Below are 13881 nucleotides of genomic sequence, written 5' to 3'. Positions count from 1 at the left end.
GAAGAAAATGCTTTTATATATTCGGGCGTCAAATCCAGAGTATATGAGGATATTACGAGAAAGAAGACATGTGCCGATGAAGGATCATCCGGAGTTGCCTAATATGAGAATGTCATGTCCTGAAGCTGAATGGAGTGCACATGACAAAGAATTGGTAGCTCTGGATGAAGGCCTATAGCTTATTTTGGTGGATTTTATGGATGATGACATGAGTCACCAAATTATGGTTTGTGAGAGTGCAAGGCACATATGGGAAACCATAGAACTGCTTATGGAAGGAACTGAAGATGTCAGGCAGAATCGATTGGATATATTGACTTCGCAATATGAGGCATTTGAGTCCTTGCCTGGAGAAAGTATAACTCAGGTCTTTGAAAGACTGAACAAGCTGTTAAATGAATTAAGTATTCATGGCAAGACTTATCCTCAGAGGGAAGTCAACAAGAAGTTTATGCTTGTCCTACCTCACCATCTAGAGAACAAGGCTTCATCTGTTCGTGATCGTGTTGACTTTGAAACCATGACACTTAAGAAGTTGTATGGTAAGCTGAAGACTCATGAGATGGAGCAGGAACAAAGGAAGATCATCTATGGTGGTGGTACAGTTGATAGCAAGAATGTTGATCTACTCAAGACAACTGTTCTTGTAGCCAGTGAAGTCAAAGAGATGGACATTACTGTTGAAAAACCTAAGTCTAGAGCTGAAACGCTCTTTGAAGCTGAGATTGATGATGGAAACCTCTCTGGGAATCCAAGTGACTATTACACCACTGAAGAGCTGCAAAGCATGGAAGATCCTACTATGGCCAACCTAGCAGGGATGTTCATTAATATTAGGTTTAGAAGGAAATAAGGCTTTAGGGGTTCTGGAAGCAGCAATCGTGGACATAGGTCAAGTTCATCTTCTGGATCAGGTTACAAGACAAGGATGGTTGACAGAAGCAAGTTCAGATGCTATAACTGTGACGAGGTTGGGCACTTTGCCACTGAATGTAGGAAGCCCCAACAAGCAAGGGATAAAGGCAAAGCTTATTAGAAGAAAGACTCAGGTAGCTCAAGGAAGTACCCAGTGAAATCTTATATTGCTGAAGGGAAAAGCCGGGATGAAACTGATGATGAAGAAGAGCAATATGGAAATCTAGCATTGATGGCATATTCTTCTTCTCAGGTAACATTTCCAACTATTCGCGCTTTAACTCCAGATAACTTGTGTGAGAATGAACACTGTGTCACCTTCAGGCAGACTGTCATAGTGTATGGAAATGCTGTTTCTCATCACTATCTTAAGGCACGATGTAATACAAAGGAATGCATTGAACAACATGATGTCGTAAAAGAAGTGTATAGAAACGTGAGTACTACACTAAGATGTACACTGCTTGATATCGAAGACCTTAAAGTAGAACTAAAGAAAGTTAAAGATGATAAGTTAATTCTAGATAGGGTTAGTGTTGAGAATCTTAAGCAAACCAATAGATATTTAGTGTTATGAATATGTTGTTTGTTTGATGATAAGTCAAAACACCTTAGTAGATTTTACTAAGTGAAATTGTATCTCTCGACGGATGATTAAAATGACTCCCGACGATGATCAATTATAGTCCCGACGGATGATCTCTAAATCATCCATCGAGAGTGTAGCTTGTGTAATAATAAGTCATGTAGCACATTCCTGTAAACACTACAGTCATTTGTAAGTTAGATTCTGTAGGATTCTTAGTGTCACTTTGGCTACTAGATTGATATGCAGAATGGGTTGATTCAATTGTAAATTGAAGATGTCTTGTAATTCTGTATAAATGAAATAGATTTAAGTGTCAAAAAGACTCCCGACGGATGATCAAAAAGACTCCCGACGGATGATCAACAAGGCACCCGACGGATGATCCTTAAAGCTCAGACGGATGATCAAGATTCAAAAAGAGCAGTTGACAGTGACAACACAGTCACATGGGTTGATTGTATATAAATGGGGGTAGCAGATGACTCGAAACGTCATCGAACATCAGAATTATCAAAACTAGCAGATGACTTGTCCTTGCTTAAGAATTACATCAGATCCCAAAGTGGGGGTAGCGAAATGGCCTCTGAAAGCCCTCTCTCAGTCAAAATTGAAAATGCTAAAATAAATAGGGATCTGAAAGTGCCCCTCATTGACTCCTTTGACGGATCCACAGACCCGTCAGACTTCATCAATATCTTTGATGGTAGAATGGATTTCTTCGGCCATTCAGAGACGGCTAGATGTCGCTTCTTCTCTACCTGTCTTAAGGATACGGCCCTAAATTGGTTCAACAACTTTCCACCTCGATCAATTGATTCATGGAAAATTTTGAAAAGTAAGTTTAAGACTCGCTTCTCAAGTAATAAGAAAGGAGAAAAAATCACAGCCTCGTTGATTATAGTCTATCAACACGCAAACGAGAGTCTATGAGCATACCTGACTCGTTTCAGAGCCCACATAGCTGAGATAACAGACTTAGCCGACCCTCTGGCGGTTAATTATCTCATAGCTGGAATTGACAAGACACGACACAACCAGCTCCTCGAAGAACTCTTTGAGAAAGAACCTAAAACGTTGCAATCAGCGATCAAAATTATTGAGCATAGATTGACTCTTCAAGAAGCTGTAGGCAGTATCCAGCACTCTCGCTCCCCGAGGCCAAGATATGAGCGAAGTCCTCGAAGATCCCACGAGTATGATAAAAGAAGCTACAAAAGCCAACAAGAGACTGAAAAGCCTCGAGGTCCAAGAGGTTCAAGAGCTTTCCCAATAGCTCGAAGTTACCAAAGGTCCTACGAGCGAAGAGCAGAGAATTCCGAGGGTAGGGAAGCTAAGTAGTTGACTACAAGGGACAGAGATTATCCAGAGCCAATCAAACTAAATACGGATAAGGCCACGATACTTGCGGTTCTGAAAACAGTCCTAACTACAGACCCCCGAGGCCCATGAATCCCAATAGGCCTCCAAGCAATAAATATTGCGAATTTCATGAAGACACAGGTCATGAGACTGAACAGTGCTTACAATTAACAAATCTCATCGAAGACAAGGTGCGTAGTGGACAATTGGCCCACTATGCAATAACCACCCAGTCTCGAAGACATCAGCACCATGACCCGGATAGAGTAATCGACGTTATCTCAGGAGGCTATTCTGCAGGAGGATCCTCGAACAATTCGAAAAAACTATATGCGCGAGACGTTTGTAGAATCGAGACCAAGAGGCCTTGAAGAGACCCAACCCCTGTCATCTCTTTCTCAGATGAAGACTACACAGACGACATCATTGAGGATCATCAGGATGCCCTTATCATAACAACCAAGGTGGGCACTAACACAGTCAAGAAAATTCTTGTGGATAATGGAAGTTCAGTAGATATCCTATACTACAGTGCCTACTCTAGAATGGACTTGGGCGACAGAAAACTCAATACAGCCAAAGGAACACCTCTCTATGGTATCACGTGAAACGAAGTTAAGCTTGTAGGTGTCATTGACTTGCCAGTCCTTTTTGGATCCCCCCACCTTGTCAGATATGGCGTGTAGTCAAATTCCATGTGGTTAACGTTATCTCAAGTTTTAATGCCATCATCGGACGAACCACAATCGGTCCCCTCAAAGCAATCACGTCAATCGCTCATTTAAAAATGAAATTCCCCACAGAATTTAGGGTTGGGGAAGTATGTGGAGATCAACGTATATCTCGACAATGTTACTTGGGCAACTCTATTCCAAAAAAAGCAAAACTCAACTATTGCTGAGGTCCATCAGTTCATAGAGGTCGATCCAAGAAAACTCTTAGAGACCCCTAAGCCAACAAGCTGCGAACCAAACGAAGACTTACAAGAGATCGAACTCTACGAAGGCTCCGTTGATAAGACTGTGAAGATAGGGGCAAATTTACCTGCACCCAACAAAGATCAGCTCATTTGTATACTTCATCAGTTCGCTAACATCTTCGCGTAGGATCCTAAAGACATGCCAGGTATACCCGAAGATATTGCAGTTCACAGGCTCAACATAGCTCTGGGGTTTCGACCTGTTAAGCAGAAAAAAGGGATTTTCGCTAGAAAAACAGGAGGCTATAAACACAGAAATCGATAGACTCTTAACAACAGGTTTTATTAAGGAGGTCCAATTCCCCAAGTGGATAGCCAACGCCGTCCTGGTCAAGAAAAGCAACGGCAAGTAGCGAATATGCATTGACTACTCTGAACTCAACAGAGCTTGTCCGAAGGATTTTTACCCTTTGCCCAACATTGACCAGCTTATTGACTCAACAACAGGCCACAAAATGCTATCATTCATGGACGCCTTCGCAGGTTATAATCAGATCAAGCTAGCTGAGGAAGATCAAGACCACACAGCCTTCATAACTCACAGAGGCATTTTTGGCTACACAGTTTTACCTTTCGGCCTACTCAATGCGGGGGCAACATTTCAAAAAACAATGGACACAATCTTTGCACCCCATATTGGGCGTAATGTTCAGATATACGTTGACGATATGATCGTTAAATCTGTAAAGACTTCAGATCATATAAATGACCTCGTGGAAACTTTTACGAGGATCAGAAAAATAAGATGCGCCTAAATCCTGCTAAATGCTCCTTCGGCCTCACAGGAGGCAAATTCCTGGGGTACCTGTTGACAAAACGAGGAATTGAGGCAGACCCATCTCAAGTTAAGGCTATCGAAGAGCTCCCGACACCTAGAAGTTTGAAAGATCTTCAAAGCCTCACAGGTTCCATAACGGCGTTACGACATTTCATTCCACAGTCTTCCAAGAGATGCTTGCCCATGTTTGAAATAATAAAAACGCCTCAAAGTCAAACAAGTTTGTCTGGAATAGTGAATGTGATAAATGCTTCCAAGACATCAAGACCTTCTTGGCATCACCACCAATTTTAACAAAAGCCACTCCCTGTGAGCCATTAAAAATCTACCTCTCAGCTTCGAAATCTACAGTGGCCTCCGTTCTCGTCAAGGAGGTTGCCTCAGAGCAACGCCCCATATACTATATAAGTCATATGCTCAAAGATGCTGAGGTTAGATACTCCAAAGCCGAAAAATTAATTTTTGCCCGGGTGGTTTCGAGCAGAAAACTTCGACATTATTTTTAAGGATGACTGATTAGTGTAATGACTAACCAGCCCCTTCGCAAAATTCTACATCGACCAGACATATCAGGAAGATTAGCCGCTTGGACCATTGAGCTCAGTCAGTTCAACATCGAGTTCATCCCGCGGGCGTCAACCAGATCTCAGGCTCTCTCAGATTTCGTAGTCGAATGCAACTTCGCAGACCCCGAGGATGGTGAGGTAAATATTAGCGGAAGTAAAAAACCCTGGTCTCTCTTCGTAGATGGATCATCCATAGTCGACTCGGGAGGAGCAGGTGTCATCTTGACGAGCCCTGAGGGTTTCAAAGTACAACAAGCAATCAAATTCTCATTCAACGTCACCAATAACGAGGCAGAATACGAGGCTCTCATAGCAGGCCTCCAATTGGCTCAGCACCTCGAAGTCCAAGTCATTGACATCTTCGGAGACTCCCAGCTCGTCATTAAGCAAATTCTTGGAGAGTACAGAACCATCAACAATAGAATGGCATCATATGCAACTATTGTGAAAGGCCTGTTAAGCTCATTCTTCTCGTGGACCCTAAGTCGCATCGACAGATCCATAAATCATTGGGCAGACGCTTTGTCAAGGCTCACAACTTCGGACACTTCACTTCATCAAGCTCCAGTATACGTCAAAATCTTAACACACTCGTCAATCGCTATAACCTCGACAGACGTAAATTGCGTCTCACCTCCGCAGGACTGGCGAACTCCAATAATCCAATATATTGAGGGCTGCTTACTAGAAATGACAGAAAGCGACAAAAGAAAAATAGCCTACAAAGCGAGGAATTACTGCCTCGAGAACAATCAACTTTTTAGAAGATCGCTAACAGCACCATTACTCAAGTGCGTGGGAGAAGAAGAGGCAACTCTAGCCATGATCGAAGTTCACACAAGAATATACGGAGAGCATCTGGGGGAAAAATCTAGCCTTTAAAATCCTACGATATGGCTTCTATTGGCCATCTATGAGGCAAGATTGTGAAAACTTTGTTAGGAAATGCAAACCCTGTCAACTCTTCGGCTCCGTGCCACAAAGGCCTCCCACCAAGCTCTCATCAATCACATCACCCTGTCCCTTCTACATGTGGGGTATGGACCTCGTGGGCCCATTACCAAAGAGCACAGGTCAGAAGAAATTCATAATAGTGGCCATTGACTACCACACCAAGTGGGTGGAAGCCAAGCCACTTGCTCGCATCAGAGAGATCGATGTCATCAACTTCTTCATGGAAGACATTGTTTTTAGGTTCGGGGTTCCTCGCATAATCGTCACCGACAACGGCACGCAGTTCGTAGGAAGTGAAATTGAAAAAACTTTAGAATAACTCAAGATCCAACACTGCAAAGCTTCTATGGCCTATCCTCAATGTAATGGCCAAGTCAAAATAACAAACAAAATAATATTTCAAGGCATTAAGAAAAGATTGGCAGAAGCTGATAGACTGTGGGTCGACGAGCTTCCAAACGTCTTATGGAGTTATCGAACGACACCACGAACCTCGACAAGACAAACTCCTTTTAAAATAGCGTATGGCACATAGGTCGTCCTACCTATCGAGATAAGCCTGAACTCCTTCAGACTTCAGAACTTCGATCCGCAAGAATCCTCAGCTGGGCTTCGCGCGAATTGTGACCTCGTAGAAGAACTTAGAGACTCAACTCATCTCAAAGTCGCTAAGTATCAGGAGCGTACAGCAAAGTACTTCAACTCCAAAGTCAGGCCAAAAACATTGGGTGTCAACGACCTTATCCTAAGAGAAGCAGCAGTGTCAATGCCCAGCAAAGAGAGTAAACTATCCTCTCCTTGGGAAGGGCCCTACAAGATCGTAAAGGTCGTCAGGCCGGGGACTTTTCTTCTCAGTCACCTCGACGGTTCTCCCGTTTCAAACACTTGGAACGCGTCCCACCTCAAAAAATATTATCCATGAATCCACGAAGCTATACTAGAATCTCCACTTCACCTCTTTTTAATTTATGATAAGTTATAATCTCTGCTCAGCTCTCAAGACTACAACCCCACGAGAACTCAACAATTGTGAGTCTCCGTGAACCTCCAAAATCATCGAAAAAGTTATATTGCAATTAATCAAGTATCACTCACGTCTCTACGTTTCATTTCAATGTCCTACATATTGCATATATGATAATAGAGGTGACACTATGAAACAGAAATCCGAAGTAAAAAACCCAAAGATGTCTCTTCCCCAACGAAAAAAAATAAAAATAAATAGAAGAAACAAAACAACTTCTTCAAAACCAAATATGACTACAATTATGATAGGCTATGATTATCTACTTCAGAAACTTTGAGAGCTCGTAATCGGTATGAATCTCCGAGGACTGCCATTTCCAAAAATTCTCTCATGCAACTAAGTTATCTTCTTCTACGTTCTTTCTTCTTATTACAAGGACGCATACGAAAATCCTCCACATGTCCAAATGTAGACACAACAACGACGTATAATCAACTAAAAAATACACGACAACAGAAAGAAGATTAAAAAACCACAACGCAAAAATACGACATAACAAAAAGAGCAACGTATCGACAAAACACTCGAAAGGAAATTCGACAGATAAACTAAAAGCTAAAATCCAATAAAGTTAACACGATTTCGATGATCATAAAAACAAAACAAACTAAAATCATTCATTAAACAGACAATCGGTCATTGGATCCACCAGGAAAAATCAAATTCTCCAAGACCAAGACAATCAAAGTCTTCCAAAAATCGTTTAAACTCCAAAAACAAGAGTATGTGCAAAAAAACTTAAGTTACACATAAAGATGTTTGGGCATACCCAAATGGGAGAATAAAAAATATATCAGTCTTTGGCCACAATAGGGTCAAGAACATTTGACGACGTCCCAACAGCTTGGCGGACGCGACTCTGCTCATCCCTTAGATAATCTTCCCAGCGCTCTGAAGCCACGTCGACACCTCGGGCCTCAAAACGCTTCACACACTCGCAGTAGCCCTCCTCAAATAACTGCAAAGACTCGTCCTCCAACCGAGATAGTGAAGCCTTGACTTCCGAAAGCTCCTTTTTCAGCTCGTCCCTAGCTTGGACCACAGCCTGTAGTTCCTCCCCATACTCAACCTTGAGTTTAGCAATTTTCCCGTCAGCCTCGGCCAAACCAACAACTTGCTCCTTCTCTGTACACGACAACGAGTTACACTCATTCGAAAGACTCATGTTTTCATTCATCAAGCTAGAAATCTTCGCACTCGAAGTCTCTTGAGCACGAGTCATCTCGGACAGCTGGGTTTCTAAGCATCCTTTCTCCTTCTTCAACTCCTCAACCTCCTTGCGAGCCTTCTCCAATTCAGAAATATCCAAAAACAATTCTCCTCCCTCAACTTTGTCAAGCTCAGAGATAATCTAGCACAAACACAAACAGGAAGATCAAATTAAAAAATAAATGAAAAACAACAGAATGAATAAAGTAAAAAAAAAAGAGAATGAGAAATCAAATATACCTTCGCTGCATAGCTCCTACAAGCAGCTAAAGCCCTTGAGCTCGAAGCCCCCGAAGGCTTACCATCAACAGCTCCAACAACTAAGGCATTCTCTTCCTCTCCTCATTTACCAATCTTTAACATTTCCAACGGGCCCATACTCACAGCAGCTGCATCAACCTTCGACAAGGATGGGTCCAGAGACATCTTGTCGCTATCCTCGATAATCACAATCTTACCTGAATCCTTATGCTTCTTGTGATGATGAGACCTCGAGGAACTATACTCCCGATGTCTTTTCTTCTCCTTCACAACACTTTCTCCCAGAGACCCCTTCTCAGATAACCCTAAATCCACCTTTGGTTCCTTAGCATCTCCACCGGCAACAGCCTTCTCACACGACCCGGCCCCAGCCTCCATGCTGCTTTCACCTCCAGCAGCACTAACACAAGACTTCTTCTTCGCCAACAAGCGCATAACACTTTCAGAAGGCATTTTCAGTTGAGGATTAACCAGTAGTCGAAGTTTGGGACCTGAAACTGTAATAAAAGAAAACGTTAAAAACAAGTAGCCAAGAAATCAAAATACTCAGGCAAACAAAATACACAAGATAACAAACAAAAAACCGCTAATGCTTACGACTATGGTAACACAAAAATCGAACATCCGAAAAAAACGAAGCCGTATACTGAGAAGCTCTCCCACAAAATCCAGCTAAATCAGCTGTCGTCTGGGACCCACTTTCACTCCAAACCTTCAATATCTCAGGTGATAAGCGAGACCATGGGGCCACCTCAGCCAACTCGTGACCTCCATACCATGCCCCCTTCGAATGCCATCCAGAGTTTGACGAAGGAGAACTGAATAACTTTGGGCACTCAGGCTTCGCATTAAAGTATATTTGTGCCCCCGTAGACTTCAACTGATATAAAGAACAGAGCAAGTCCAAACTGGGCTCTATCTCAAGTTCACAACAGTGAGCTATAACCCCGTTTATTTGTAAAACCAAGTTAGGAGATATTTGACCAATCCCACAGTCTAAAGTCTTCAACACTCGAAGGAAAAAAGGGTGCATAGGCAATCTAAATTCATAAGTAAACCATAGGTCCGGTATCGATTGCAAGCCTCCACGAGGGTCCCACATCCTATCTCTATGACCCGGAGGATACACTAAATAACCATCCGAAAAACAACAATACCCAGACAACACTTCAAGGTTCAAGGCAACTTTGTGATAAATACTTCGAGCATTATAAGGCTTCTGAGACCTAAAATACCTTTCCCGATTACCAGATACCAACGCTCCCACATCGGAATCGAAAACATTAACAGAGTCACCGGTACCTTCTACCTTTAAGGCATCTCCGACGACCTCCTCTTTTACTAAGCTATTATCCCCAAAATCAACCCCAAAGGAAGAAAAATCCCCAGAGGCAGATAAAGGAACAGACGCACGGTTAAGAGAACCCAAACCACTAAAGGTATTCTCGGACCCATTGGAAGAACTACTACCTCCTTCCTCGACAAACTTAGACCCACAACTCATAGCGACGACTAAATGAAGAAACTAAAAGAATAATAGGAAAAAGGGAAGATTTGTATACCTCAAAGCGGAAAATCAACGAAAACTCCTTCTTCGAGAAATCCGCTAAAAGGTCCAACACTCTGCAAGAAAAAACAAACGCAGATATTTAAAGCAAAAAATTCTAAAGAAAAGAAGTAAAGGAAAAACCTTTGGCTTACCAAGAAGATACTACAATCCTAAGATGGAGCAGTTGCAATTTAAAAAGCAGAAATATGAAGAGGCAGCAAAAAATAAAATAAAAAAAACAAAAAAAATAAAAAGAGAATGAAATAAAAGCAAGCAAAACGGGCCGACATCATTGAAAGTTGAAAAAACCCAATCAGCAAAATAAAAAGCCATTTGTTACTCAAGGGGGACTATTGTCGGGCCACAGACCCAATATCAGGACAGAGGCCCAATATTAAGCCCAATCTACTAAAGAGGCCCAACAACCCCCACTATAAATAGAGAGAGACTATCACTTGTAATGGGATTTGGCTACTTTAGACTAGGAATAGATATTAAGGCACAACAACCTGACTGAATGGTTTAAGAAGATAAATAAAGAGAGAAAATAAAGAAAGAAGAAGGGGGAAGAAGGAGCAAGGCCGAAGGCAGAGGGGCGAAAGAGGATTGATCAGACAAAAAAAGAACGGGGTGAAATGGGGGGAGAAAAGGAGAGACAGGGGTTTGTAAGAGGGAGAGGAGAGATTTTAGTTTCCTTTTTTTCTATCTAATAACTACCTATTATCCTATAATCTTATCTGAAGGGTTTTAGCACATAAACGCAACGAAAACGTAAATTTAAATCTTAAAATAACGAAACCCTCCGCAGGATCCATGCGAAAATAATATTTAATTCGTAGTTCAGTATGTTTACCTTAAGAAGTTTTACGTTAATGGAAAGACGGAGGTCTTGAATGATCACCACGTAGCCCGTCGCTGGAAGATCTACGCCTTGAAGGTATCAACACGAATGATCGCCCGGAGGACGGGTCTGTACTAGCACGTTCTTGAGGCCGCCTTCTTGCTCTCTCTATTTCTCTTCAAGTTCTAGGGTTTATGTTTTATCAAATAAAACGTGTAACCCTAATTCTATTAGAAAAAGATATTATATAGGTAAGAGCTATTAGGCCTCCAACCCTAAACTTAATTTTAGAGTTATTATTATTATTAAATTCAAAATTCTAATTATTTGTTATGGATAAAAAACTAAGGTTATTATTTGCTGTATTTATTACTAAGATTCGGGAGCTCAAGGCCTTTAATGGCTGCTCTCGTGTATCGTAGCTTAATTCTGCCTTTACGAGATGCCTACGTATCTCTGTGATTTAGAGAATCAAGCCAAAAAACGTAGTTCTGATTTGTGGGGTGAGGCCCCTTATATAGATGTTGGGAGTCCTTGAATTGGACTTGGTATAGGAGACCTGGTGGGCAAGTCTCATAATTAGAATAGACTTAGGAGTCCTAGGAAGTAGGAAGCTGATTCCTTATCCTTTTAGGTCCCCTTGAGGCTAATCTATAAGGATTTATATCCTTATCGGGACTCTTCTCAATAGCTGATTTTTCCCTTATTAATTAATTACGAAATTAATTAATAATCAGGGCTTTTGGGCCTTTTTTATTTCACCAGGCCTGATCTGGTCCGTCAGGCTTAACCTTTCTGGTCTGAATATCATACATTTTCTTATTGGGCCTAACAGCCCATTAATTATAAAATCAGGACTTATTTATCCCTATCATTTGCCCCCCAACTTTTGGGAAACATTGATTAGGTTTCGCAGAAGTTAAATCTATTCGTTCCCTTACAGGGTTTCATTTTTGCGTAAAGTGTGGAGCGACCTATACATTTACAATGAATCTTCCTTTTATTCAGGAATCATCTTAATTTCCAGGAATTTTTCCCTAATTTTCTGGAATTTTCCTTAATTTTCTGGATTTTTCCCTAATTTACTGGGATTTTCCCTTAATTTTCTGGATTTATTCCTTATTTCTGAAAATATTAACATTTTTCAAAAAATATTTAAGGAATTTCCTTATTTTTCTGGATTTTTTCCCTAATTTCTGGGATTTATCCTTTAATTTTCTGGATTTATTCCTTATTTCTGAAAATATTAACATTTTTCAGAAAATATTTAAGGAATTTCCTTATTTTTCTGGATTTTTTCCCTAATTTCTGGGATTTATCCTTTAATTTTCTGGATTTATTCCTTAATTCTGAAAATATTAACATTTTTCAGAAAATATTTAAGGAATTTCCTTATTTTTCTGGATTTTTCCCTAATTTCTGGGATTTATCCTTTAATTTTCTGGATTTATTCCTTAATTCTGAAAATATTAACATTTTTTAGAAAATATTTAAGGAATTTCCTTATTTTTCTGGATTTTTTCCCTAATTTCTGGGATTTATCCTTTAATTTTCTGGATTTATTCCTTAATTCTGAAAATATTAACATTTTTCAGAAAATATTTAAGGAATTTCCTTATTTTTCTGGATTTTTTTCCTAATTTCTGGGATTTATCCTTTTCTGGGTTTATTCTTTAATTCTGAAAATATTAACATTTTTCAGAAAATATTTAAGGAATTTCCTTATTTTTCTAACTAAATGATCAGAAAAATAGAACTTTTGCTGCTCAATACATCCTAGGCGTTGTTGATCCACGCCTAGGAGACAGTTTCCTAACAACGTCTAGGAAACTTGCGTCCTGGGCGTTGTTGGAGGCTGATGCTTCCTGGGCGTTGTTGATCCACGCCTAGGAGACGGTTTCCTAACAACGTCTAGGAAACTTGCGTCCTGGGCGTTGTTGGAGGCTGATGCATTCATAGATCCTAGACGTCGTGCACCCGCGCCTAGGAGACAGTTTTCTAACAACGTCTAGGAAACTTGCGTCCTGGGCGTTGTTGGAGACAGATGCTTCCTGGGCGTTGTTGATCCACGCCTAGGAGCCACACTCCTCACAACGGCTAGGGACAATGCATCCTGGGCGTTGTTGAGGACAGATGCTTCCTGGGCGTTGTTGAGGACAGATGCTTCCTGGGCGTTGTTGTACCACGCCTAGGAGCCACACTTCTAACAACGGCTAGGGATGATGCATCCTGGGCGTTGTTGAGGCTGTTCGAGCCTTGATTCATTCAATGAACTTTGATTTTAAATCTTTTCAAAATTCAAATCTTATGGGCTTCCCGCCTTTTTCTTAGGCCCAGGCCCGTTTGTGCATCTTTGAGCTCCTCTATATAAGAGGTGGAGTGTGAGTTCATTTCTCACACTTCACTTTCACAAAAATTTCTAAACTTCAACTCTGCAATTAGTCTCTCAAGAATCGCCACCTCCAAGCGATTTCCGGCTTTCTACTCCGCCGCTTTCTGGGCTTATTTTGAAGATTCTGTTTGAATCTTCATCTTCTTTACTTACTTTCAAGAGCTTCTTGGGTTTTTGTCTTCATCCATGGCAGATTCTGATTCATCTCACTCCCATGTCCCCCAAGCTGTTGCCCGTCCCTCTAGGGCCAGCCGAGGTAAAAAATCTCTTGTACATTCTTCAGTTATTTCTCTTAGGGATCTTTTAACCGAATTTGGGCAAGCCTTTCCTAACATGTTACACTTAGATGCATATAATTATCCTTCTAGATTTGGTCCAGATCAAGTAGGTACCATAGCCCGCCTTTTTGGCATTTCTCACCCTTATAGGGCCGAGGCTCCAGGCCCAAATGATAGGGCCTGC

At 41.2% G+C, this 13881-nt stretch overlaps 2 protein-coding genes across 3 annotated transcripts; one reads left to right on the top strand and one right to left on the bottom strand.

The window, feature by feature from the left end:
- The first annotated feature begins 5144 nt into the window (after nucleotides 1-5144).
- On the top strand, nucleotides 5145-6068 carry LOC141724931 (uncharacterized). The gene has a single exon (XM_074527249.1). It carries the CDS (start codon nucleotides 5145-5147, stop codon nucleotides 6066-6068), a length of 924 nt encoding a protein of 307 aa, XP_074383350.1.
- Nucleotides 6069-7759: 1691 nt separating this feature from the next.
- Nucleotides 7760-10385, bottom strand: LOC141659376 (uncharacterized). Of its 2 annotated transcripts, XM_074466226.1 has the most exons (4): nucleotides 10339-10385; nucleotides 10200-10260; nucleotides 8617-9134; nucleotides 7760-8518 (listed from the first exon to the last, which is right to left on the bottom strand). In XM_074466226.1, the coding sequence occupies exon 4, from the start codon at nucleotides 8387-8389 to the stop codon at nucleotides 7961-7963; it is 429 nt and encodes a 142-aa protein (XP_074322327.1). In that variant the 5' UTR covers nucleotides 8390-8518; nucleotides 8617-9134; nucleotides 10200-10260; nucleotides 10339-10385; the 3' UTR covers nucleotides 7760-7960. The 2 variants fall into 2 exon arrangements, with proteins under 2 accessions (XP_074322327.1, XP_074322320.1); XM_074466219.1 differs by having other exon boundaries at nucleotides 10200-10339.
- Between the last annotated feature and the right edge of the window lie 3496 nt (nucleotides 10386-13881).

The sequence above is a fragment of the Apium graveolens genome, chromosome 1 (assembly GCF_009905375.1).
Source record: "Apium graveolens cultivar Ventura chromosome 1, ASM990537v1, whole genome shotgun sequence".
Taxonomy (NCBI): Eukaryota; Viridiplantae; Streptophyta; class Magnoliopsida; order Apiales; family Apiaceae; genus Apium; species Apium graveolens.
This window is presented reverse-complemented; position numbering and strand designations above follow the sequence as displayed.